This window comes from Indicator indicator, chromosome 19, assembly GCF_027791375.1.
Source record: "Indicator indicator isolate 239-I01 chromosome 19, UM_Iind_1.1, whole genome shotgun sequence".
In the NCBI taxonomy this organism is placed as follows: domain Eukaryota; kingdom Metazoa; phylum Chordata; class Aves; order Piciformes; family Indicatoridae; genus Indicator; species Indicator indicator.
Genome location: NC_072028.1, coordinates 14120421 through 14146623, shown reverse-complemented (window position 1 = coordinate 14146623; position 26203 = coordinate 14120421). Strand labels below are relative to the sequence as shown.

General features: G+C 37.8%; 1 protein-coding gene across 2 annotated transcripts in view; it reads right to left on the bottom strand.

The window, feature by feature from the left end:
- Positions 1-26203, bottom strand: part of LONP2 (lon peptidase 2, peroxisomal) — a 38562-nt gene that overhangs the window by 1587 nt on the left and 10772 nt on the right. For both annotated transcript variants that reach the window (XM_054389541.1, XM_054389542.1), the window contains 7 exons: positions 25592-25733; positions 19688-19838; positions 19075-19201; positions 18015-18148; positions 9714-9856; positions 3077-3284; positions 1629-1819 (listed from right to left, as the gene is read on the bottom strand). In XM_054389541.1, the coding sequence (XP_054245516.1) occupies positions 1629-1819; positions 3077-3284; positions 9714-9856; positions 18015-18148; positions 19075-19201; positions 19688-19838; positions 25592-25733 (1096 nt within the window). The remainder of the gene's footprint in view (positions 1-1628; positions 1820-3076; positions 3285-9713; positions 9857-18014; positions 18149-19074; positions 19202-19687; positions 19839-25591; positions 25734-26203) is intronic.

Here is a 26203-nt window from a genome sequence, read left to right as displayed (position 1 = left end):
TTAAATTTCAATAGAAGGTTCTCCCTTCCCTACTAATTTAGGAAAGCAATGAAAAATGCAGCAGTAATTTTAGCTCATTATATGCTTAATGAGGGAAGTATGTTAATATGCTACAGTACCCTTTCATAACAGGTCACAACAAGAGGAAAAAAATTATCTAGGAATGCAAGTACAAGAGTATTGCTTTTCAGGATTTTTTTTTTCCCTGAAGAAGTTCCTTCATGGTTTCAGATACCCTGTTGAAATCCTGCAGCTACACTAGAACAGTATATTTTTCAAGCTCAAGGTAGTATTAGGTTCAAAGGCTGCTGTGCAACACACTAAACAATTTGTCCAACAGTAAAACACAGAAGAGGAAAGCTGTGATCTAAAGCTGCAAAGATGCCTTTGTGCTGAACAGGCACAATTTCAATAAACCACCGGAGTTTGTAATGAGATGCAGAAGAGGTTATTAAATTAGTTTTTTGTTTAGTCACAGCTGTAGCTTCTTCCCTTAGAACTCTTCTAATGGTATTTAAAGACTGTATTACAGAATAAACTTGTAAAATTATGATGCTTTAGAGTGAAGGAGAGCTTTGTAGGTGTAGTCCACAGGGAAACATTTAGGCTGCTATCACACAATGCAGCAGCGCCCCCAAGTCCTCATGATGGTCATGCTTATCTGGACAGTTACACACTTGGCACATAGCTTGCTTTCAGGCAGCAGCTGTAGTTAATTGACAGGCTCATGAATTAAGTTATTAAGATTCTGGACAAGATTTAGCAGATAAACCTGGTTTAATATTTACAGATACATGATTTTTGTACCCATCGTAAAGAGTAGGCAAAATCTGGTCACTGGTGCAATAAAGATAATTCAATTGAAAAGCTAAGAAAGCTTGCACCATATCAGATTTAATGCAGTGTTTATTCTTCACATCAGGCAGTCTTGTCAGTCTAAGCACCAGAAAGCTATTTCAGAGATCCTTCTGTATATGCCACCTAACTGTGTCATCTCTGACTTACTACGTTGCATGAAACAAAATAGTTTTCCAACTTCTTCCTGTGACCATCCTTCGGTACGAGATGGTATCTCCTGTACTGGCTCAGTCACACCAAGCTTCACTTGATATTTAAACTGCGTTTGAAAACTTTCCCTTGTCCTCATACTTCGAGACAGCTTTATGGGGACAGCTGAACTATACAGAACGCAAAAAATGGACGAACATAAAAATCCATCTATAGAGACAGTTGCAAAGGTAACCCATGTGCAATTAATGTAAGAGCTTTAAGAAGCAATTTTTCAGAGAGACCAGAGATACTTCTGTACTAAGTTTGAGGAAGCATGTTTAGAATTTGCAACATATTTTGGAGCCATCTAGTTTTCCTTTAGAACTAGACATCTGAAAGTGCTTTCCCTGAGAACAGCGGCAAGGCTAGCTGGAGTGTGAACTGTGAAGCAGACAGCAGCCCTATAGTTCTACAGCAGCCTGGTCCAGCACCCTCTTAGAACTGCACCAGAAAAGACCTGGATTGCTTCAAAGGAAGGATCCAGCAAGGCTTTCCCTTTCCAAATGGCTATAAACAGATTTTATATGCAGAACAGGGAGGATTAATACAACTTAGCTCTTTACTCAGACGATGCTTACTGGAAGAACAAGGCCTCGTAGTGTAATTTCTCCTGTCATGGCTACATCTGAACACACCAGCCGCCCACTGAAGAGTGAAGCAAGACAGGTTACTATGGTAACACCAGCAGATGGTCCATCTTTTGTGACAGCTCCAGCTGGGAAGTGCAGATGGATGTCGGTGTTGTCAAGGAGATCAAAACTTCCAGAAGCTTAAGGGAAAAAAAGAATGGTTTGAATGTGAAAAATCTAAACCTATTTTGTTCTTAATCTTTATTGTAAAAGCCCACCAGAGAATTAAAAGTCTTAGCATTATTTTTTTAACAGTAAGCTGAAAAAACAACACTGTATTGCAGAGTGCTCAGAAAAAAAAAAAACAGACAAAAAGAAACCCCACAAGCTTTCCTACACCCTGATTCCTAGACAAACCGTAACAGTTAACAAGAAGCCTGGCAGCTGCATGTGTTGGGAAATTCAGAGTAGGGATTAATGTAAAACCCAAGGAATTCCTATCTAGAATTTTTAAGGGGTTTTATGTCAGAGAGAACACCAGAAAAACAGTACTCCACAGAAACTCAGCATTAACCAACATATAAGGAAAATCATTTATGTATTTTTTTACTTGACCTGTAACAATGTAAATGAGGTAAACATGGAGAGTTAATGCCATCAGCATTTCATACATAAATTCAACCTCTTTTTTTTTAATCTGGGCTAAACTTCCATAAATCATGACAGATACTGGAAAATTATCTGACTGTTCAGAAGATGGTCAAACTAGAAGGCACTCTCAGGAGATACAAACAAAAACCCAAAGAGTTAGAAGTTTCTTGGCTGAAGTCCCATTGCAGTGCAGCAAAACAGCTACCATACCAACCAAACTAATTCTCAAATTATTAAAACTTAGACTACAAAAACCTACTTTTAACAGAAACTCTTCATCTTAGAGGAAAACTACAGTATTTTGTATCTATTTCTAGATACAAAAGCACTGCTGGAAAGCTTGAATGTAAAAATGAGTAAGAGGCAACATCTGCGACAAGCATCTTGGCACAGGCTCCCCACAGCCTTCTAGGTTGCTTGCAGGGAGGGACTGACCAGGGTGGGAGAATCTGCAGTGGCAACTCATGATCTGCCTACACTGATCTGTCTGCCAGGCCACTAACACCTCAGCGTGGCAGCAACCAGGAAAAGAACTACAAAAAGGAACCTTAGAGCTGATACCACCTTCAGTGTAACACCACTTGCTGTAAACCCCTGTCTCACTGCCACAAGGAGTATGAGTAAGTCCCACCATTACTCAGAAACGTTACAATCTGCTGAATTACTAAAAAATACCAAGGTTTAGGACATTTCGTTTTCCCACTGTATTACTGCTTCCCTGTCTGTGTCCCTGCAGTAACAGGCCAATGGATGCATTCAGTCTCTAGGGTGCACGAGAGCTTGGCATTGTCACTGTCCCAACCTACCGTTGGTCAGCTGGTATCTCTTTGCATTGCTGCGCAACCAGCTGATTGCAAGATGCGCCGACTCCTTCATGACATCTCCGAGCTGCCCAGTCAGCGTGAGCTGACCTTCTCCATCCATGCGACTGGCTTCTACGAACATGATCTCTCCCCCTAAGGGAGTCCAAGCCAGACCTATGGCTACTCCTGGCTGACTTAAGCGTTCAGACACCTGAAGGAAAACAACAGGAGAAACAGTTCAGGAAACAGTGACAAAACGCTTGCAAAACCAGTTTGATAGTTGCCTTCAAAACAGCATTGAAACATGGAAGTTAAGTCCAAGTGTCTGTCCTCCTTTTGTTATTTACTTACTATTGCAATGTTGCAGTAATTCTGCCTTACATATAAACACCAATCACAGACTAGAAGCTTAAGGCAATGACAAAACATTCAGGTATATCATTCTTGAAACCTTCCCCACTCCCAAAAGTTCAATGAGAACACTTTTCTTCCAATGACTTGTAAATAGCTAGTTGATACTGGCTGAACACTTACTAATCTATCTGCTAGAGATGTATTTGCCCTGTTAATATATGAAAATGCCACTTTTGCTCCCAAACGTTACCTGACAGACTTTTCAGAGGCAAACTACTGTTGGACACATACTGATTCTGTTCATTGCAGACATGCATGAATAACTGTCAATGATGTAAACATGAGTCTACTAGCAGGCTGAATTATCAGAGAGGATGGGAAATCTGACTGACACATATCAGCAATTACAAGGAGTTAAAAAAGTTATGTCCAACATGAGACTATGATCTTCTTTAAAAGCCTGCCTATGCCTAGTTACTGAGAGTAATGGAGGTCTCTGAGTTCCAGTCTCCTGTATTAAGGGAAGGAAAGAGAAGCAAGGTATTTTCCATGAAAGGAAACATGGAAACGTTTTGATTTCTTTCCTTTATCTGAGATATTCTTTTAGAATATACAGAAAGTCCTTTTGCTTTCCTGAGTTTTAAGGAGATGAAGAAACTCTACTGAATAGCTGTATGATCTTTCATCATGTTCTGAACTACTGAGAGCTATGTATTTATTACAAAGCAGAAAAGAAACTGGATGAGTTTTTACTGTTTCGGGCAGTAATGAGAGCAAAAGACAAATGCTACTTTGTAAAATAAAGCAATAGACTCATTTAAAAATAACTCTGTCTCTTGCTGAAATCAGAATTGATAGTTAATTTGAGTCATTCCTGAAAGGGATGAATTCTCACTAAATTGTTTAAAGAATTTAAAGTAATGTTTCATTTCTGGATAGAAAGCAAGTTGAAGGAGGCACACAACAGAACCATCTTAAAAGAATTTGAGTTTTGAAATCTGTGTTTCTAGTTATATTAAAAATTCTTGCAGTATTTTTGTGTCTTCTGACCATATCAAACATTCAGCTCTGGTATTCAAATCCAAAGCAGTAGGCTGAGTTTCTTTCCTCAAGCATCAACTCATTCTGCACTATACAACTTAAAATAATCTTTTGCTCCCTTCCAAGAGTTAACAGAGAAGTAAACTAAACAGACTTTGTACAGACACTGAAAAAGAAAAGCTCTGTATACACAAAAGCTGACTTGCTTTTAACCATCAGCCCAGCTGCAAGATCAGAGGAGCCTGGACAGAAGTGTGTCCAGCTGTGTACTTTGGGTCCAGAGGCAGAAACACTTGTTCAGCCCTGCTGTGGAGCTGGCTGGATTACAAATACTTCCACTTGTGAGTTACAAAGTACTACCAATACCTTCTCTGTAAACTCACTAGAAATGCTGCTGCAAGCTTCCAAGTAGTCTACGGGCCTTAAGTTTTCTAAGAGCAGCAGTGGATTACCCAAGCAGAACAATATAGCCTTCCATGAGATTATCAGAACAAGAACTGGAGCCAAATGTTGACATTTCAATATTAGGCTTAAATTCATTCCCATCATAAAAAAAAAAAAAAAAAATCAAAATCAAGACCACAAAATTCTCAGTTCTCCGTTTCTCTTTCCTGTTTCACAAATAGAAAACAACTTCCTTTATGCAGTAAGAGTGAACAGCTATTCACTCTGCAGCTGGTACCTCTGGTTACTGGACAAAAAGAAATGCACATTTAAAAAAAACATAAGCTCATCTACAAACACACAAGTTGTACCTAGATCTGTAGACAACTCAGATATATGACAGGAACAACTTTTTCCATGCAAAAGAATTGGTGAAGGGAAAAAAGAAAAAAGAGCAAGCATTTAAAGTCCTACAAAACTAAATTAAACACAAATTATTCTTTTAATTTCTGATTTTTTCTGGCATGCTTTGCCAGATGCTATACTGAGCTATCAAGCACTGTTATCTTCTGAGCTTGGCTAAGATTTGAAATGTGACCCCTGCTCAGCATCACAGTTTGTTGGTGTGAGGGCAATTAGCATACTGCAGTAGTGCCAACTCTGTCGCAAAGCTGTGTCCATACAGGAGCTCCTGGCACAAACAAGACTCCAGCCGTAAGAAGTGTGGTCCTGCAGACCCCTCCCTGGGCCACACGTGAAATCAGCACCAGCAGCTCTGGTTTTGTTAATTGCAAAACGCAGGTGGCTGGGACAACTTGGTACCTGTAGTCTGAGTAGCTGAGCCTATTGTCAGACACATTTTAGCTGCTCAGACACTGCCAAACGAAAGTCTTAACGTTTAGTGCAGTTGTTAAAAAAAGAAAAAAAATCCAAACACTTAAGGTTATTCCAGGATAAAGGAAAAGAGATCTCATCCACAAGTCTGCAGTTTTGGAGTAACTTCTCAAGTCAGTGTAACTGACAAAAAAAGCTATTTCATCATGGGAAGATGAGAACCAGTCCTAAGTTACTTGCTGGCCTCCCAGCCTGACTGTGCAAACCATTCTTCTAGTCTGTTCTTCTGATTCATTCTCTAACAAACCACTGCAGGCAAAGTATGTAACAGCAGCTTCCCCTTAAGGCAGGAGGATTTCCCAGAAATACTACCACCAGACTAGTAATTCTTAGATAAAAAGAGCTACCTGAACCCATGCTTCGTACAGGCTTTGCTTCTAAAAGATAACCTGATTTGTTCCTTAATTAGAATTGTGTCTGTCCCATGAAATAGAGCTATTCTTGTATGGCATCTGCGCTTTCATTACCTAGAACAGGTGATTTCACTGACCTAGAGCTTCTATCACTTCAACTTCACATTATGAGGACACAGACTAAGCCTGATGGGCCTTTCTATACTCATAATAATGTTTTGTTAACCGTGCAGAATTAAGAGCTGAAAGAAAGGAGAAAAAACCCCAAACAAACCCAAACAAAAAGCCAGCCACAACCCAAGTCACCAGAGAAACACTTCATTATAAACACTCTGGATATGTTATGAGCCCTTTCCCCAAAGCGTGCTGTGCTGAAACCTTTCCTTAAATCTTTTATACTTGAAGCTTCTGTCAAGATTATTCTTCCAAAGCCTTACTGCGTGATTTATTCCAACGTCTGTCTGTAGGGTGACACATAATTCATTTATCACAAATACATAACCTTAATTCTACAAGTATAAACTGAGCATTCTGTCAGGCCTGTCTGCTGGGAGACCTCTACAGAAAACATACGAGCAATGCACTGGAAAGGTGAAAGATGAATCACTTATTTTAAAGTATTCCCTGAGGACAAGAGATCAATTAAGTCACACCAGGTTTTCAGGTCTATTTGATCAGCCTCATCCAAGTACGGACATGGTGGCTGCCTCCATGTATCTTTTATTTCAACTAATCATAAATGACAAAATGCAAGTCAGAGGTGAAGCTTTGATGGCTAGATAGGAGCCATCAAGAAGCAGAGAGGCACACTGCAGACCATAAAACCTGAAAACACATCAGTAGCTAATCTGACATGTCTGTCATTGAGACAAGAGCTATACTCTTCATCTGAAAAAATCTTGGGGGAACTTAAGAAAATTCAAAGGAGTAATAGGTTACTTGTATGAATTCATTACAACAGGAGTTATGGATGAGCACTACTTGTGTAGTAGTAGAAAGAGAGTAAGTGCAGGTGATCCCCTTCTGAAAGGAACAAAGGGCCCCATATGCTGACAGGTTCAATCCCAAAGGAAGTCTGCTGCCTCCCTGAGGCCTGGGTCAGAGAAGTTAACAGGAAACTCCCTAGACTGGTTTGGCCCTCTGATTATTATCCATTACTAGTCATACAGGTTAGAAGTGATGCAAAAGTGATTAAAAAGCACTTCAAGGCACTGGTGTGATTGGTTGAAGGACTGGAAGCACAGGTAGTGTCCTCTTCAGTATCTTTAGTGGCAGGGAAGACTGCACTGAGCTCTGTGGTTTAGGCTGGACATTAGGAAAAGCTTCTTTACTGAGTGGTGAGGCATTAGAACAGGCTGCCCAGAAAGGTGGAGTACTCACCATCCTTAAAGGCATACAGATGTGCCACTTCAGGATATGGTTTAGTGGCCATGGCAGTTGGGATATTAAAGGCCTTTTCTGGCCTTAATGATTCTACAATTCTATGATTCAAATTTATGCTGGAAAAAAAATAATAAAATGTGTACTAAAAATATTTATTCATTAATAAATACAGCAAGTAGGGCACAAAAATAAATACTGAGCTGCTCAGGGAATTGATCTTGTGTGGATTCATCTCTAGTGCTATCTACAAACTACTTAATTTTCTTGCTAGGTATGTAAATCCTTAAAAAACACTTGATAAAGAGGTCAAAAGCTTCAGTCAGTCTAATTTCAGCTTATACAGTCCAGCAGATACATGAAATGCTTATATTCATATTCATGGCAACTGTTAATGAAGAAAACTCCACCCAAACTAGCACCCATGTGTTTGTATATTTGGATTAAGTCCAAAAAATATCTTACTTGCACTACTTACTCCTGCAGAAAAATAAAATAGCAGAAATTATTTGCCAACACAGCCACACTTCCACATGTAAATAAATTATCAACTCCAGAAAAAGTTCAAAACTAGGTAGAACATCTAAGGAAAGGTGCATCCTACCATGTGTCTTGGTGTACAATATAAATATAGTTTGTAAGAAGTGTGATGAGATCTTATTTATTTAATTCTATTCTTGATTGGGAACTGGTGGGAACTAGGAGCACAGTTGTCACCAGAACTTCTGTACAAATTCACAAAATCCTATTTAATTTTTAGAATCATTATGAACCTAATAAACACCATTTGTAAAAATCAGTGTACTGGCTTGAATATTAAGTTCAATTTACTACAATGGCTTTATGTGCATCTGCAACTCAAACACTGAAAAGCCAGATGATCCTGCTTTAGCTCCAAAGTATGTAACATACTTCAAAAGGAAAATTCACATCGAATGTTATTCCTCTGAAAAAAAACCCCATGTGCTGTTTTCAGTAATTGATTCTAAAAGTCAAGTAGTGAGAAAAAGACAGACTAGAAAAAATTTCCACAGGCATATGACAAACGGTCTGACAGCTACAGTCATTCCAAATCAAGCTGCAGTATATCCACACACCCTTCATAATTAAAATGGCCCTTGCACTGTCCTGTGTAATTCTATTTCCTATAGCAGCTTCTGAGGGAAGAAAAGAAAGAATGTAGGTTGCTTACAATAAAGTAATTTGCCTAAAGAACAATCTCTTCTAATTTCTGAAAGTAAAAATAAATAAATCAGACCATAAATGACCAATGTGAAAAAAAACTCATCCAACAGATGAGTTTATAAGGTCTATTGATCACCTGATCTTCCTTGCTTTCTGCTCCCCCCAGCTTCCACTGCTACCATCATCATCAATAGTGCTGTATTCTTTCAACTTGTTTCCTCATTTCTGTTTGGGTATCTCATCCAGGAGTGAAGAATTCTCACAGCAAAGTTCTTAAAAGTTTTAATTTTTGTCTCTTCTGGAAGTTTTCCCTTCATTTCCATTTTCTCCATAACTTCCTGGTTTACTGATCTTTCCTCTGGGATAAAGACAGAAAAACTGAGCATTCCATCAATAGCTGGGTTCCTGTCACAGTGTTATGCATGCTACTTATACTTGGTCAGTTCACTGAAAAGAGAATCCCAAACTAACAAACTATTTTCATGGATGGCATGTGCATAGGATGTAGTAAATATAGATGGCAGAAACTAAAAATTCTGCAATATACCTACTGAGGAACTGAGATGGGACTAGGAAGCCAGAGGTGCCTGACTGATCATAAATCATTGTTAACAGCTAAGAGTCACATAAATCTAAAGAATGTCTGAGAACTTCTGGTGGAAACTGAAGTGGTTTTAATATTCCAAAATGCTGACTGGATTTGAGGAGGTATGTGGGACAGTCTTTAACACAGCTGCCTCAGACACAGGATTCTTTCCCAAGACCACCAAACATCCCCCAAACAAAACGATGTTGTTATAAACAAAAAACCCAAATCTCCACCAAATTCTTAAGCACTGCTAATAGAAAGTCATGTCATTATGTTATTTATGTACCCTGAATTAAAACAAAACAAAACAATCTTTAGGTTGAAAAAACACCTGCTGGAACACAAAGAAACACAGTTCTCTTACTAATACACTTCTTAAAACGCTAATATTGCAATAAAACAGACAAGTAGTCAGACCAGACAAAAACAGCACCCAAGCAGAAAGCAATGGGGATGTTACCTCTGTTTCATACATGGGTGGCCCCAGGATATCTTTTAAAGCATGGAAATCAATTAAAATCGGCATCTCAGGTGGCAGAGCCAAGTCAGCTGTGTCACTGATGGATTCTGGTTTTGCATCTTCTGTGATATGCTCTTTGCAATCTAAGAGAAGAAAATCTGATTTAGGATTTGTAGCAGTCTTTCTCAACACAGGAATTTATAAAAAATGACAGAGGAATAAATATTCAGAGAAAATCTCAGAAAGTTCATGAAAGTGTACCAAAATCTTGTCAAATTAAAGATAATATTGCATCAAATTTAGTTATTAAGACCAAACATGTTCTCACTGTTCAGGAAAGATAATATTAATCTAGAGCACTGACAGACACAACTTGCTTATATACATTTTAAACTAGGTCAAATAGCAAAGTACATTAGGTTCCTTTAGGATTTTGCACTTTCCACCACATTTGAGCACAAACCCAGTATTTGTAGGAGATGATCACATGTAATGTAGTGTCACAGAGCTGAATGTGTAAATACTGAAACTGCAAAACTACTCTTCTTTTTGCATACAACTGTGCTCTCTGTGGTCTGTTTCTGCAGAGATTTTAAATGCCTAACTTCTGACACTAATAAGTTCTGTGAAACAAAGTAGGTGCATTTGGCCACATGTACATACCTTGCTTTGCCACACAGCTGCATTACCTACAGCTGGCCTGTGTTACACACAATTACACCTCAGTTCCCACTACCCAATCAGGACAGCGTAACTTCCTACCTTCCTTTCTCCACACCCCAATCCTCACACACATACACCAGCTGACTGGGTGCAGGAGAAGATGCCACATGTAGATCACACAGAAACCAGCTCCAGTGGAAGCATAACTCATTCACCCTGGGGTGTTGCCTCCTTTCAGGCTGTCAAGATGGCACCACTACCCCAGAGCATAGCACAGTCTACCTTTATAGCAGCCTACTGCAGCACATCTTCTGACATTACACTTTTCACTTTGATTTTTGTCTCTTATGACTATTATGGCTTTACTCAAAGAATCACAGGAAGGTTTGGGTTGGAAGGAACCTCTGAAAATCATCTAGTCCAACCCCTTGCCAAGGGACACCTTCCACTTAATCAGGATGCTTAACTCTCAAAATTGACATCCCTTGTTTGTCCGACAGCTACTTCAGAAGACAGCACATACTGTCCTTGCTCTGTGGAAAAATCTCAACTTCAGCACAAGTTCATCTGTGGCTTTTGTCTTGAAATATACTTACACAGGGCTTGTGCTCTCTTACTTGTTGGATGAGATGTTTCTAGGGTGTCTTGACCAATAACCACTAGCAGCAAAGGATTCTTCAAACGAGGCACTTTCTGAAATGCCTACAGGTGTGATGTACTCTTCAGGAAAGGCTATAAAACCCAATTAGCCCAACACTCAAGTATCATCAGGAAGGGACCACATACCTAAAGCAATAGTTATGGACTGAAAGTGTGCTCTTTCCTTCCTCCATTTACAGTATGGCTGTATTTCTTACCTATACAACTGGTTCCTTAGCAGAACGTCCTTAAAATTTCTCTTTTCTGTACAAAGGTTTGTTTGGTTTGGTTTTGTTTGGGTTTTTTGTTTGTTTGTTTGTTTGTTTTTGTTTGTTTTTTTACACACAACTGAACTGTAATGGGGACCATACAAGTATCAAGGCCTCACAACTGTTCTAAACCAGACTACACAGCCTGTTGTTTGCATGACTAAGTTGAGGAACTTACACATCATTTGTACTAGGGCCTACACTGTTTAAGCTGACTGTGTACAGAAGGACAACATAAGCAGGGAGACATTTCCCCAGAGAATTTGATCCAGATGCAAAAGAGCAAGAGCCCTAAGCAGTATTTTAGTGAAACGTATCACAGAAATGAAAAATACTTGAATGAGCCAGATGTTTCTAAGCTCCTGTGGCAGCTTTATGGCAATGCTTCCCTGACCTGAGGCTGTCATTAAGAAATACATTGTACATAATGAAGATACTGCTTCTCACTCCAAAAATGTAAGCCTAAAACACATTTAAAGCAATAGTCTGTATTACAGAGGAACATATACTGAGCTTCAAGTCTTCTGCACCATATTTTGGAAAACACCTACTGTTGCCTCCTTTCTTTGAATTGTTTTTTACTGCCAATGAAGAAGCTGTCTTCATTTGCATTTTAATGCATGCACAATAAATGAAGATCCAGGAATGTAAACAATTGTAGACAAACACAAACCACTGAATCTATATAAATATAACATTAAGGGGTATTCTGTGCTGCAGAAGTACTTCTCAGAATGGAGCGTCTCCTTTCACAAGAGACAAACTCTCCTTTTATTAATCCTGATATATAAAGGCCTTTTTACAGTTAATTTTGCTGCAGTACAATTGTCACTGATGCATTCACACAGTATCACGGAAAATACTCTACATCACTATCACCATAATAATACCAATTTGGATTTCATTCAGAACTTAAACCTAACAGTCATCATTCAACAATCACTAATTGTACAACTCATTGCTTCATGCAAAAATCCTACTTCTGTACTACAAACACTACTTTTGTTCTATACCAAGGTTTTACTGCCTAACAAACACAATTTTCCATTTTGGTTGCTCTTATTTCAGCTACATCTACATCTACAATTGAAGGAGACAGACTTCTTGTAAACAAATCAGTAGGTAATTTTTGAGGCCACCTGCCCTGTTAGAAGAATCAGCTGCTGAGTTTACAAAATTTAATTAGTAGACCACATTTTATGATCTGTTAATAACAAACTCCAGATTTTTTCTGAAAATATTGAAATTCTTGCATTATCTGGTTTTCTATAAACGCATATAGCGATGCTCCAAAATATAATTAATTACAAATACTACCTTTTTTTCTGGGGGGGGAAAAAAATTCCCACATTTTTACAGACGTGCTGACTATGAAGACGCTCTAAAGATGCAATAAATATTTCCGTTAATGGCGACAAATACATCTTCTCTACCTATTCCAGATGAGTAGCCATAACCCATAGTGCAAATGAAATCACACAAAAGACAGTTAAATTCAAGTTTCCAGAAACAGACGTTTCGATTAGGATAACTGCTTGATCATCTCACATTTTGAGTTAAGTTGGAGAAATAAGCTAAAAAGTGCCCTTGTTGACAACTCCACATTCAAACCCAGGCATAACATGAAACTGCATCTTAAAAGTGACTTTCCATTGTCCAACTTAAATCTTACGCACCACATCCTTGGGAATTTTCACTTCTGAAATATTATCTTTTTGGGAAAGAACTTCTTCTGGCGACCCCAATCCTACTAACATTTACTTACAGAGCTAAGTCTAATGCTATCTGCATTTCTTCCCCAGAGTATCAGAGAATTTACCTTTTCACAAAATAATTACCTTCCAACAATTCTGATCTAAAAAAACAATGTGTACTTGAAGCACTTGAATTTGAGGTTTTCATGCAGGAATATTGAGATAAATTAACATGGTAAAAACACTCTGCGTATAAACCCAATTTTTTCGTAACAGTTAGGCCTCTTGGGCCTAAAACAGAAAAGACATTCCAAGCAATTTTTAGAAAGACTTTAGAAAGATATATTGCAGTCTGCAAGGCTGATAAGTATACTAACACCAGCACAGCTGAGCTCAAACTTGAGTGCCTGCAGTCATACCACTGTGGGATTTATGCTGATCAGATTTCATAAATTTATTTCCCAGTTCTGTGGGAGATCTGTGCTGCTGGAAGTGCGGACTTTTGGGTAGATCATAGAAAAGGTAGGTCACTTTTTGCAAGAGTAGTGATGTTAGCCCAGCTGTATGAAGGCCTTCATGCATATTGAAAACAAGCAAAACCCCACACACTCATGCATAATACTGTTTTGTGAATAAACCACATTATGCTAAAGCTGAAGGGAGAGAAAGGCTACATGTTTCAGTTCATGTTGATCACTTCAGTCAAACTTGCATTTATACTCAAAATCAAGTGTTGTTTCAACCACAAGCAGAACAAATTGCATTGTATTTACTGGGTTATTAAAATACTTAAGCAATTTCAAAGCCTTGGTTTCAACACATAGAACCCACTTTTAGTTATTGAATATTACTGTCCCTTTTAAGTCTGAATTTTTTGTTACAGGTTTCAACTGCTATATCGGGGCATGTTGCCTTAGTGCTGCATTGCACAAGTCAGCTGCACTAAAAGAGGAAAAGAGTTCATGTATTTTTGTGACTCCTAGAATTTCTCCTAGAGTCAAAGAGTAGACAAGTGTTTTTCAGTAAAGTATCAGTGTTACTGTGCACGAAGATGACTCCCTGGAGAGGTCTGAAGAATTTGCTCCACCTGCTTTTGATGAAGTTCACTGTAAAAATTCCATGACTGACGCAAACTAACACTCTTCCTCTTGCCAACTTCATCATAAAGCTCAGGAGTCAAAGTCAATACAAAGCCACAAGTGTGTTTCAGTCATGCATTTTTGGGAAGTGCTAAACACAGCTTAACAGTTTATGTCTTAGCTTCAGTTCCGCTACGGTAGCTATCTACCATTTTTAGACCCTCCTAGCAAATGGTGTCAAAAGCCTGATGTTTACAAAGCCTTAAAAAGAGATGCTCTACTTTGAGTTAATAATGTGCTTTAATAAATATGATGGAAATTTTGTGGGTTTACCACCTAGTATCTTTCAATGTTATTACTGACCCACAAGCCAGAAGGCACTCAGCTGAATAAACAAACAATAGGCACCACCCTAACTATTCTGCTATGCTAAGAATCTGTCATAGGCTGAGTTTTAGTCTGTTGCTATTCATACCAGCCTGCCTCGTGACAGCTTCAAAATGAGAAGTGCTGGCTGGAGCAAGGTCTTATGGGGCTTGAAGTTCAGATTGTAACACAGGAGGCTTCCCGTTCTGGTTGCTGTTTCTGGGTTTTGGGTTTTTGGGTGTTGGCTCCTTTCCACAGACATGGCAGTGAGATGGGTGTGCACTGGGTAGTATGCTAGGTATTTTTTTGTTTGTTTTCTATCTCATGTTGTTTTTTAACCTTTCCCACATTTCACTGTGCTTTTCTGCAAGTAGGCTAAGTTAAAGTAGTTGTGATGTTATGTCATGTGTTATTTTTTCTGCAAGTAAGCTAAGCTAAGATAATTGTAATTATGTTACATTATATTAAGCTCTTATTTCTTTATCAGTTTTTATGTGTTACTTTTCCCTCACTTCTGTGTTGGGGGAGCAGGCAGGTTAACCCCTTGGTTTGGCTTTAAACCTTTGCAGAATCATATGCAAATTATGCTTTAGCAAGTTTGAATCTACAAGGCAAGCCTGTACCTTGCTCTCTCGTGATCACCATTCACAACATATGAATGCACTAACTGCAGAGTCTCAGTCCTGCATCAGTAACTGGCAAATATGTAAAGCAAAATGAATTACAGGTCTTTATATATAGATAGAGGGGAAAAAAGGCAATCAACAATTGTATGAAACTATTAAGAGATGACAACTTGATTATCTGTTCTTCCAAAGAAAATATATTTAGGCTACAAATCCCATTATTTGCATCAATTTGCAAGTATGTGGGGGCTTTCTGAGTTTTGTTTTAAATACTTGGTTGCTTCCAAGAGGCTGAATGAAAACTATACAAATGTATTTTTAAGAAGTGTCCTACTTTCATGCACTCCCTAAGAAGTGACACATTCTGCTAAAAATACAGCAGGGTATAAGCCGATTACTTGTTCAAAATAAAAACACATCTTGCAGACTGCACCACATCCTTGTAATAACAAAGTTTAACTATAGAACCACCTGTTCCTTGGACTCCCTTTTATTAATACAGCTTTTTCTTATGGACAGTTTCAATTCCAGAAGTACAAAGGTAACTGTTCACAGCCCACTTCTCCTGGGCTTACTCCAAATTGTGTCAACTAAAAATGCTTTTTGCCCTCTTTTGAAGATTGCTGTTTTCACTTAGCTTTGATAAGTTGCAAGTCCAGTACTGATTTTGACACTGTATAATTTTAAGTGTAAATATCAAAGTTACACAATCCAGTGCTAATCTTAACATTGTAAATACCTCTCTCATCAGATTGAGGTGTCTAATACACTTTCTTTTCATTCTTTGCTTTAATAGTAAAACATTTCTTCTTAGAAGATCAGGAGTTACGCTCTGAACCTGCTTTTCACTTATTTTATCAGAAGGCTTAAACAGCAGAATACTTTTTTTTTTTAATTCAGCAATCACGTCCAACATTTTAAGCACAGTTTAAACAGAGCTACCATTCAGTTCAAAGAAATATTTTAAAATACGACTTAGCAAAATTGCAATCAAAAAAAAACAGAGTAGCAAGGACACCTGATATTGCTTCATGCCAGCAAGCCTAACCACCACAGACCATGGGCTCGGCGTTCTGGTTCAAAGGCAAGTTCAGGTATCACAGAAATCAATAAACTCAATTTGACTTCAGAAAATCTCGCACAGAGGAGACAAGGTGCACATAACATAAATGAAAAGCATTAGTAAATATGTCTTAAAACCCCTTACTTTTAAGGTAGATGGGACAATTTAAACTGCACAGTGATTCACACATGCACTGTGAGTTCACTTTAAGTCAAACATCCAAAGAAAACTGAGCTGAATCTATTAAGTCAACACTGATCTGTAGACAAAATTAAATCTTCTGATAGCACAGTTTCCACAGACATTATGATGACTTAGAAAACTCAACAAGGTAAAAGACGTGATTTTCAGAAAGGAAATAATGAGTTGGGGGTGGAAAAAGCCAAGTAAAACTGAAAGACTGCAAATAAACACATTTCCAGAGACAACTAACAAAAGTTTTGCTATCAGTAAAATTCTTCATATACTCTTAATTAATACTCCTGTTCGTACAAACATCAGTTATATTTCCTCCACTGGGATTCACTCTCTGCAAGGGCAGGGGGCACCATTCAGACTTACAAACTGACTTATTTTGGAAGGAACAGAGCTTCCTTATTTGTCCTTCTCTAAGCCAGTCTAGCACTATTCTAGCTGTACAGATGCTAAAACTTGTTTTCCACATTGGTTTAGTTGTGGCATTTTTTCATAACAGCAAATCAACAGGAGTCTGTTTAGTATTTTAAGTTTGTATTCTGGAGCAAAAATAAGCAGCCATTCTGCAATCTTTGTTTCCTAGTGTCCTCTGATACAGTTTTCTCTGGCAGTCTGGTAGTATTTCTTGTCAGGGAATGTCAGCTGGACTCATTGCAGTCTTTAAAAAACAAACTAAACACCTGACACTTTACTTGCTAGATCTTATTAAGACCAAGAACTATCCACTTCAGTTTCAGATGCTGTCCTTTCACATTTCCCATACACCTTGAACTGAGGGCTCCCGCAGGCATCTAGTGCTGCAGTGATCACTCTGAAGCTTTCAACTTCAGCTATTGAATACAGTGAAATCCTCCACCAGCAACTGACTGGAAGAGAAGTACAACCATCTATGCTCTACACTGTATGTTTAATCAAACACAGTATGGATGGTCACTTTTATTAAAGAGAACATTACGCTGGGAATGAGAAAGGGAGCAGTCACCAGTTGCATGCTGCACACAAAATGGATTATAGGCCTGACTTCTTCCTTCTGTTTCAAGGCTAGAAAGAGGTGTATTTTTACTGGTGAAGCAGTTACCCAAGAATTTCTGCTGTTTCAGAATTTTATGTTTTGTTTTCATTCACTCTGTTGGATGACAAGGAATGATAAATCACTGGTCTGTACACATGGGAGTAAGAACAGACTTCCTGGAGTTGAGAAGTTACCAAAGCTCCAAGAAACTCAGAATAAGCAGTCTCTTAAAAAGATACTGAAAAACCACCCCTAGAGCTTTCTAATGTCAAAGCTCTTCAAGCAGACATTTTAGAGTACAACAAAATAACTAGACTGATTCTGAGGTGGTAGAGCAGTCACACCACAGTTAAAGAACCTTTTTAAACACAGTAAGTAAAGCTATGCTTAGCATTTTATTAAAAAAAAATAAAGTATAAATTTGTGTAAAAAAAACCTAGAAAGCCATAAAAACATACACAAATCATAACTGCGTAAGATACAAACCAGATCCATTGTATTTCTCAGTTACTGACCTGCCAGGTTGAAACTGCTGTACTTCTGTCCCACGCCATAATGCAGCACTACTTGATACATACACAGTAAGAATGTCACTCTACAAAACTTACTAAAACAGAGCCCACAAACAGTTTAAAAAAGGAGGAAAAGCTGGTAAGTCAGCTTCCTTTTTAATGCAACACGCACAAGATACACACCTTCTCCTTCACCCACTTCAGCACGATCTGGCTTTGTTTCTTTGTGCTGTCCTTCCGCCACTTTCACTGCCACTGCTCTGCAAATAGCTCCCAGCTTCCGATCCAGAGAGCGGACTCCTGCCTCTCTAGTGTACCTAGCACAGAGACAATTGTTTTACTGGTGGAGATTCTTTGTAAGATTTCTTTTGATGTAAACACACTTTATTTTTAAAAATACATTCACATAAAATGAGATGTAAAAGGTAGTGAGACTTTGGGCTACTCTAATAAATTGGAGACAAATGCCACGTGCTTTTATCAAAATAATTGTGGTCTGCTGTTAAAATTGTAAAGGAAGGCACACTACTGAATGGGAAGATGACATGACTAACACCCAGTGTCAAATCTTAGTGAAATGCTGAACAATGCTTCAATACCACTGAGCTCTTCTCAGATACATGAAAATTTAAAGAAGAACTACGTTTAAATTCAAAATATAGTTCACTTAAAGTTGAGGAACTGACTGTAAAAGAATATTTTCTTTTAGTCTGCAAATTAAAAAGAAACACCAGACAGTAACACTAAATGCCAGAATGCTATTTCTGGTCATAAAATACTTAAACTCATTGAATGAAAACACACTTTTTCCATTGAAAATTATCTAGTTTCAACTCAAAAGATATTCTGATCAATACCTTTACCTTCACATCCAGTAAAACAGTATTTCTAATGAATACAAGCTATCAACCCCCACGCATTTTATGTTTTTAACTTTATTCAATTTTTTATACAACTGGGGCCATCAAGTCACACGGTAATTTCCATTTTTTTTTCCTAGGGAAATGACAGAAATAAAATTAGCTTCACGTGTTTCTGTTTGTTCATAGTGCCTTGCCAGTTGTGTTGACACAACTGATTGCAAGCCACGCTCCGACAGTCAGAGCAATGAGACTTCTGGAGAACAAAGGATGATTTGGTTTAGACAGCAGAGCTCAGAAGCGAGCAAGTTCATAAACTATCAAGAGTACAACTGAAAGTGTTAAGGACAACATAAACTTAAAGCAATGAATAACAGATTTACCTGGTAATTATGTCCAGAGTGGTTACTTGTGGAATCTGTATTTGCTGTGGAGTCAGGCCATGTTGTTCAAGTTGTTTAGGAATCAGGTGTCTATGTGCAATTTCTATTTTTTCTTCCTGTGTGTATCCTTCAAAAGAAAAAGCTTATGCTTACTAATCTTTCTGCTTGTACACTACAGTAACATTTCTTACCATTTATAATTGTACCTGACTTTAACACCCACCCCCCCACTATAATTTATTCATCATTTCATGCAACAAGAATAGAATTTTAGTGTTTGAAAGATCCCTTTCTTCACTAGAATCTAAAAGAGATACATCAGCCAACAACCAGTCAGAATACAAACACATTAGTTACTGAAAATATTGTAACAGGATGTATCGATATATCTCCATACCCTCAGAACTGAATTTTCTTTAGTGCAATGCTAAATTTCATTCTGATGACACAGGACTAAATGGAGGAATCCCAACTGACTCCTTGAACAATTCCAGCCACGTAGTCTGATTTCTGGCAGGTTTACCTTAAGGAACTGCTTTTCATTTCAGGAAAAACACTCCAACATTGTTTAAGGATTTGCAATAGCTGCTTTAATGAAACACCGCAGCATTACCTGGGACTTGAATAATTTCCATTCTGTCCAGCAGAGCAGGTGGGATAGTAGCTGTAGTGTTGGCTGTAGCTATAAAAAGGACTTGGGATAGATCAAAAGCTACATTTAAGTAGTGATCGGTGAAACTGTGATTTTGTTCTGGATCCAAGACCTTAACAAGAGTGAACACAAAAATTAATGCAGTTGCTCAATTGGAAGTAAATAAAATACGCACGTTTTTACGTTCCGTTTGGATCTGTCAATTCTGCTTTTACATTCATAAAATGTTATGAATATTACTAAAGATTGAACCTCAGTATCCTGCCTCATTCTCGTTACTCTATAATGACATTACACACTACAAGTAAGAAGAAGTTCTTTCCCCATTAGTTTTTACCTTTTCATGAAGATGGCTGCAGCATTGCTCCAGTCATGCAGTGCCTCCTGTAAGCTACCTCCATGACCTTTAAAAATCGCAGAGAACAGCCTCTAAAGGATTCAGCACTCTTGGAAAAGCAGCTCATGCAGTCCCATGTACTTGTATGAAGAGAAATCTCTAAAGCAACCCTGACTCCAGTCCTCATCTGCTGCTGGTAACTGTTCTTTCTCTATGCACACCAACCTGAGCAATACCACTGTGAAGACCAAGGTAAAGAACTGATTATCTTAACCTTACCTGCTGTCAGTAAGTCATGTGCCCCACTCACTTAGCTTTGTCTATCCTTTTATTACTAATGAAGCTGTAGAACATTTTCTTACTGCCCATGACATCCCACATAAGTCTTCATTCTAGGTGAGCCCTAGCTTTCTTAACACAATCTTTGGACTGTTGTTTCTTTTTTTGGGGGGGTTTCCAAATTTTGTGATAAAAATAAAGGGGGGGTGGACGACACAAAATTAAACAAGCACTGAAGAGTAACACACAGTCTGACCAACCTCAACAATTCACCATGTAAGTAGAACTATGGCTGAAAGAAGTGTTGTCTTCCTGTTGCTTTTAATACTGCTGTGTGCTAATGCAGCACTTGCATATCTTGAAGCTATTACTCAAATAAGCTGGGGTTTTGCATCAGGTGATAAAGATTCTATATACATGGATCATGAGCATACTACAGTACTATCTTCTAATGTTGTAGCAGTGCTGAAAATTAGAAGTTTACTGTATACAGCAATCTACATTTGGGCTTCTGTGTCACCACCAATGAAGCACACTCATTTCAGCCCCTCTTAAAGTACTGCCACTTTTCCTTCCCAAATGATGAATTTTCAGTGCTACACTGACATGAATAATTCTCACGTAACAAATAATGGGACCTGTGAAACAGCACACTGCTGTCAAAGAAATTTATCTGCCTATACACAAATGAATGCACTCCTTGTCTTAGCAACTTGAATTCTAGCCAAAACCAGAGCTGATAATTCTAAAAAACTGAATTTGAGTGCTTCCTAACTAATTATGAAAGAAACAATACTAAATTTTCATTACTTCTGAACTGCATTCAGTCTTTGAAAAGTTAACAATCTTTAGAACAGGTACTGGTTTATGATCACAACAAATTAGTACAATACTTTATTACAGAATGCCAAAAAAAAACAAAACAGTAAAACATTTTTTAAAACACAGCTCGTGACTTTATTTTGAAGTGCTACACAGATTTAAAACTGTATTTGGAATTGTATCATGACTGTAATAAAATACAAGTTATAGACTCCCCTTAATAGCAAAATCTTAAAATACGCTGAAGCATATGCCTAAATTCTGAAAGCAAGGTTGGAACTCAGTGAATGCTATTGTTCACTGGCTATAAGCTATTTAAAAGCTTCTTTTCTTACCCTCTTCAGCAGGCAGCAGCTATCATTTACTCCCTTCTTTACTGATGAAAGCAAAGGCCTTGAAGTATCCTTACTAGTCAATTACACCATTGCATAATTTAATCAGCATTATAGATGTCGCTTACCTCAACTGGTCCTACAATTTAGCCCTAAAATGCATGGGGACACAACAACAGGCAGTGTATTCAGGTACAGCATCTACAAACTGCCTTCAGAGAAAGTAGATCTATACCAAATATTGGTCTCCCATTCAAAGTCTACTATTACAAAGTTTTCAAAACTCATTTAAATTGTACTTACCTTTGTTTTATTTTTTTCACAAGGATAACACTGTTTCAAAAAATTCCAGTCTATTAGCTGAAGCATTTGCAGCCACTTCCACACATGCTGAAAACTCATATATTGTGACAGACCAAGCTGTTTTTTCAGAAAGTTTATCTACCCACATGTCTTATCTCTCTCTCCTTCTAGTCTGCAAGCAGAAATCTTTACAAATCCTACTACACTTACAGTGCTAAGCTGGTGACTGTAACACCACTTACAAAGCTACACAAAATGTTGATGATGTACTCATGTGTAAACATATATTCCAATTAATGTAAAGGTAACTGTAATCAAAACCAATTTGAACTGTATCTAAAAATATGAAAAATATGAATCATTTGAGATTCTCTACAAGGTCTAGAAGTTTCTCTGGACTAGTAATTCTTTGTCTTTCTTAGAACAGGACATAAAACACCTATGCATTTAAAGCAGATTTTCCAAAGCAAGAAGAACTACTCTTCTGCTAGGTATCTGTGCTAAAGCTGAAGCTCAAAAGTTTTTAAACACATTCAACTAATACAAAATTATTAAGTACAAAGGGAACATTCAGTGAACAAAACATCTTGCTTAATTTATAGCCCACAGCTCACATGCATACAAAGGATTCTCTGTTCCAGCCTTTTATTACTATGAAATCCAGAAAAAGTTCCATGAACATTTAATTGCCTGGTTATGCTCCTGGTCTAATTTCTCTGCATGCAAATACTGACTGTCAGGGACTTGGATCCATTTCTGTGTTCTTCTGTTTTAAACAGAGGTCATCTAAATTTAGACCAGAAACATTCCCTTGTTGATGAACAGTAACTGGAAATAGGAAGACTTTCTGTTTTGCCTAAGCAAGAACTCTCCAAAAAGCACTAGAACTAAACACATATCCAGCACTTAAAAACATCCAAGCTTTGCTTCCAAGCTTATAGGGTGTGGCCATTTTTTTCTTGAATATACCTCATTGTACACAGTCAGTGAGAATTTATGGGCCTACACATGAAGAAAAAAAACGATGTGCCTTTTATACTTAATGATGGCAATTACCAAAACAGATGCAGCAGTCAGAAAAGCAAACATGCCAGTTTGGTGACCACTTGCTATCGTCTGTCCTCCTACATGATAGCCCTTTTTGCAAATGCTAGATGGACTTCGCAACAATGTAAGCCACAAAAAGCAGATAAAAATTAGGCTGTTACGTCCAGGCGTAAGTTCTCCATCAGAAGAGGTAAAGCACCTGCTTCAGGATGTTTAGACAGCAGAAGAGGGATATACAGATCTCACATGGGAGCAGCCCAGACATGGTAATAGAGCAATTACTTCTCCAAATGCAACTAATGGTCAATTAGCAGTGACTTACAGAAAGACTGCAGCCCAAGCAGACAGCTGGAAGCTAACCTGAGAGCCTCAGCTGGGACAATCCATGGCAGGGGCTGAGTTGGGTATCATTGACAATATGGTTTTAAAAACACAGAAAACAGAGAAATCGCAAAGCAGCAGCTAAGCATCAAAAATTCAAACACAAATGATTAAAAAAAAAAAAATCCATTTGCCCTCACACACTTGACATTGTAGACAAACAATAGAAATGCTAATTCTCTGCTATAGACAAGGAATGAAAAATAAAGAAACAGCAAAGGTTAAATAAAATTAACAATATTAACGTACAGATCTGGATTAGTGATGGGAACACTTCCAAAATATTGTCATTCCAAGAAATGCCAAATCATTACTTCATTACAAATTTTTGACTGTTTAGCAAACAAAATACGTACAAGTTTCTGCATGCTAACATTTGATTTTGAGTTATTTTTTCATCCATTCATTAACTAGATTTAGGTCATCTTAGTTCAGTGTCTAAAGAAGAAACAAGGTAAGTATCAGCCAAATCAGGAAACGGAGCTCATAACCATTAACAGCAAAGAGTAAATAAAATCCTACACAAGAAAAGTACAAAGAAAATGCATTTGAGAATTTGTCATGCTTCCCTGCTTGTTTTACCTTGTTTTTTAGACACTTGTCATGCACTCTAGAAAGGTGTACTATGCACTTAAGAAATACACAGGTGAAGGACCATAACTGTCGTTTTTAAAAGCTAAAAATGTTAAACCATGATATTCTCTGGCACATTTAAATTATTACTCATGTTACCATGCAAAGATCAAAACAGCTCTCAAACCATAGCCTGCTCATGCACTGATTTTCAAAGAACTAGTTATCCTTGTCAAAACAGTAATTTTACACTATCTAGTAGGAATAAAATAATGACATTTGTAGAATGTCAATTGACATCTCATTTGCAGAAAGTCATACAGCATACAGATGAGCTCATGACATCTTAATTTAAGCAATATTTTTCATATTCAAATCACTGTATTAAGCACTGTCAGTCAAGAACAGTCATTAGAATGACTCTGTAGGCAAATACTACCAGAACTGCTTTCATCTCCAACTATAACCTTCCAGCTACAGAAGTTACTACACCTTAAGTCTGACAACTGAGATGCTTCTAAGCCCTAAATCGTTTCAGTGACAGTGAGCTAGGCCAGCTATTAAAAAAAAAAAAATCTGGATAAATATCTTTTACTAAACTAACTCATTATGTGCTCTGGAGAGTCTCAAGTCTTTAAGCCTAGCCCTGCCTGACTGTGCCATTACCTTTCCTCATCATCACTGCTAGCACAGGACAATGTACACAGCCTTCTGCACTAATACGGTGCAGAAGTGAGATGCTCTGTGTCTCTTCCCCATACCTGAGGAGCTACTCCTTCCTCTCCTCAGCAAAGTGCTAAAACAAAACAGCTGAACCTGCAAGTTAGTGGGCAAATTGTATTTGGATATCATTATGTATCATACTCCAGGGGAAAAAAGGCAGAAAGAATATTCTGGCAACTCATCATTTCTCTCTGCTACAGACTCATCCGACACATGAAGATCACAAGACATAGGTCTCGTTTCACCTTCCTTATAATCACTCAGTTTTACAACTAATCTAATTAATAACATCTCAACAGCTGATGGATTTAGAAATTATTCCAACAGATTCTCGTTCAGCAAAGTCCTTAACTTGTATATTCTAAACTTTAATGTGTCTTTAGCAAGTCAAGTTTAACATGTCTAAGCTTTTTGGTCTGAGTGCCAGAACTTTAGAAAAAAACCCACATTTCATAGCTGAGACTAATGGAAAAGAAAACACTCACCACATAATAATCAGTCAAGGAATGGGAATCCGTAACAAATGAAAAACTTCACTTCAGAAACGTTATGACAATACTGAAGAAACGCTGCTAGAAGAACGTGTAACTAGTCTATATTACATGCTAGGTAAAATGCTTAGCTCCAATATAAGCTTGCACCATCAAATGCTTAAAACAATATATTAAAATTATTCCAAGAAATAAAGGGAAATCTTGAAAAAAATCCAGTTACCTTCTGGCTGCTCTACAGTTCTTTCTTACAGCTAAGAGCACTTAGCCATTAAAAATCAATGTCTTGAAGTCCCTGAAGTAAGTAATGCTTAAGGCCTGAACAGTCTTTAAATCTACGAAACAGCACAAAATACATCCGTCTGTTTTAAGTACAAATCACTGAAATTAAAGACACCTCATTCAGTATGCTATGTAACACCATTTGCACCGTGCACAAGTAATTGAGGGAAATCCAGCAGTGTCATCCAACATAGTAATTGGGTATGAAAATAAAAAAGCTCACACCGCCATGCTATCTTTTGTCCAGTGAATCTTCCTTTCTGAGTCCAGTATTTTGTAATTTACCATCTCTTACCTCAAGTAAGGCTGCTGCAGGATCTCCTTGCAAGCTCTTTCCCAGTTTATCAACCTCATCTAACAGGAATACTGGATTGTTAACCCCAACAGTCTTCAGTCCATTGATTATTCTGCCAGGCATACTGCCAACATAGGTGCGCCTGCGAAAAATAAAATATATATGGGGAAAGAGGAGCCAGGCACGTATAACAGCAGTAGAAATCCAAAAACTCAAATGAAAATACAAGAATAAGCAGCATTATAACAACTCTTGCTGTTCTACAAATCTTTTTGGAACTAATTGATAAACATATGGAATATATATCTGAGCTTATATAAGCAACTATATCAGAAGGTGAAAATTCCAGTTCCATGGTTTACTAGTTGGTCTACATTATAATATATCCAAACTTTATGGCTTGCAGACATTTTACATGATTTGGTACAAGCATTCCTGTACTGTATGAACAAGCAGAAGCAGATTTGGGAACCTCATTAATATTAACATTTTAATAATGACGTTACTGGGATCTTTCTCATCACTACAGAGCTCAAACAGCATGTTACGAATTACAGCAAATATGATGAATTGTTGATGTCCCCTATATAGACAGCATGCTTTAATACTCAA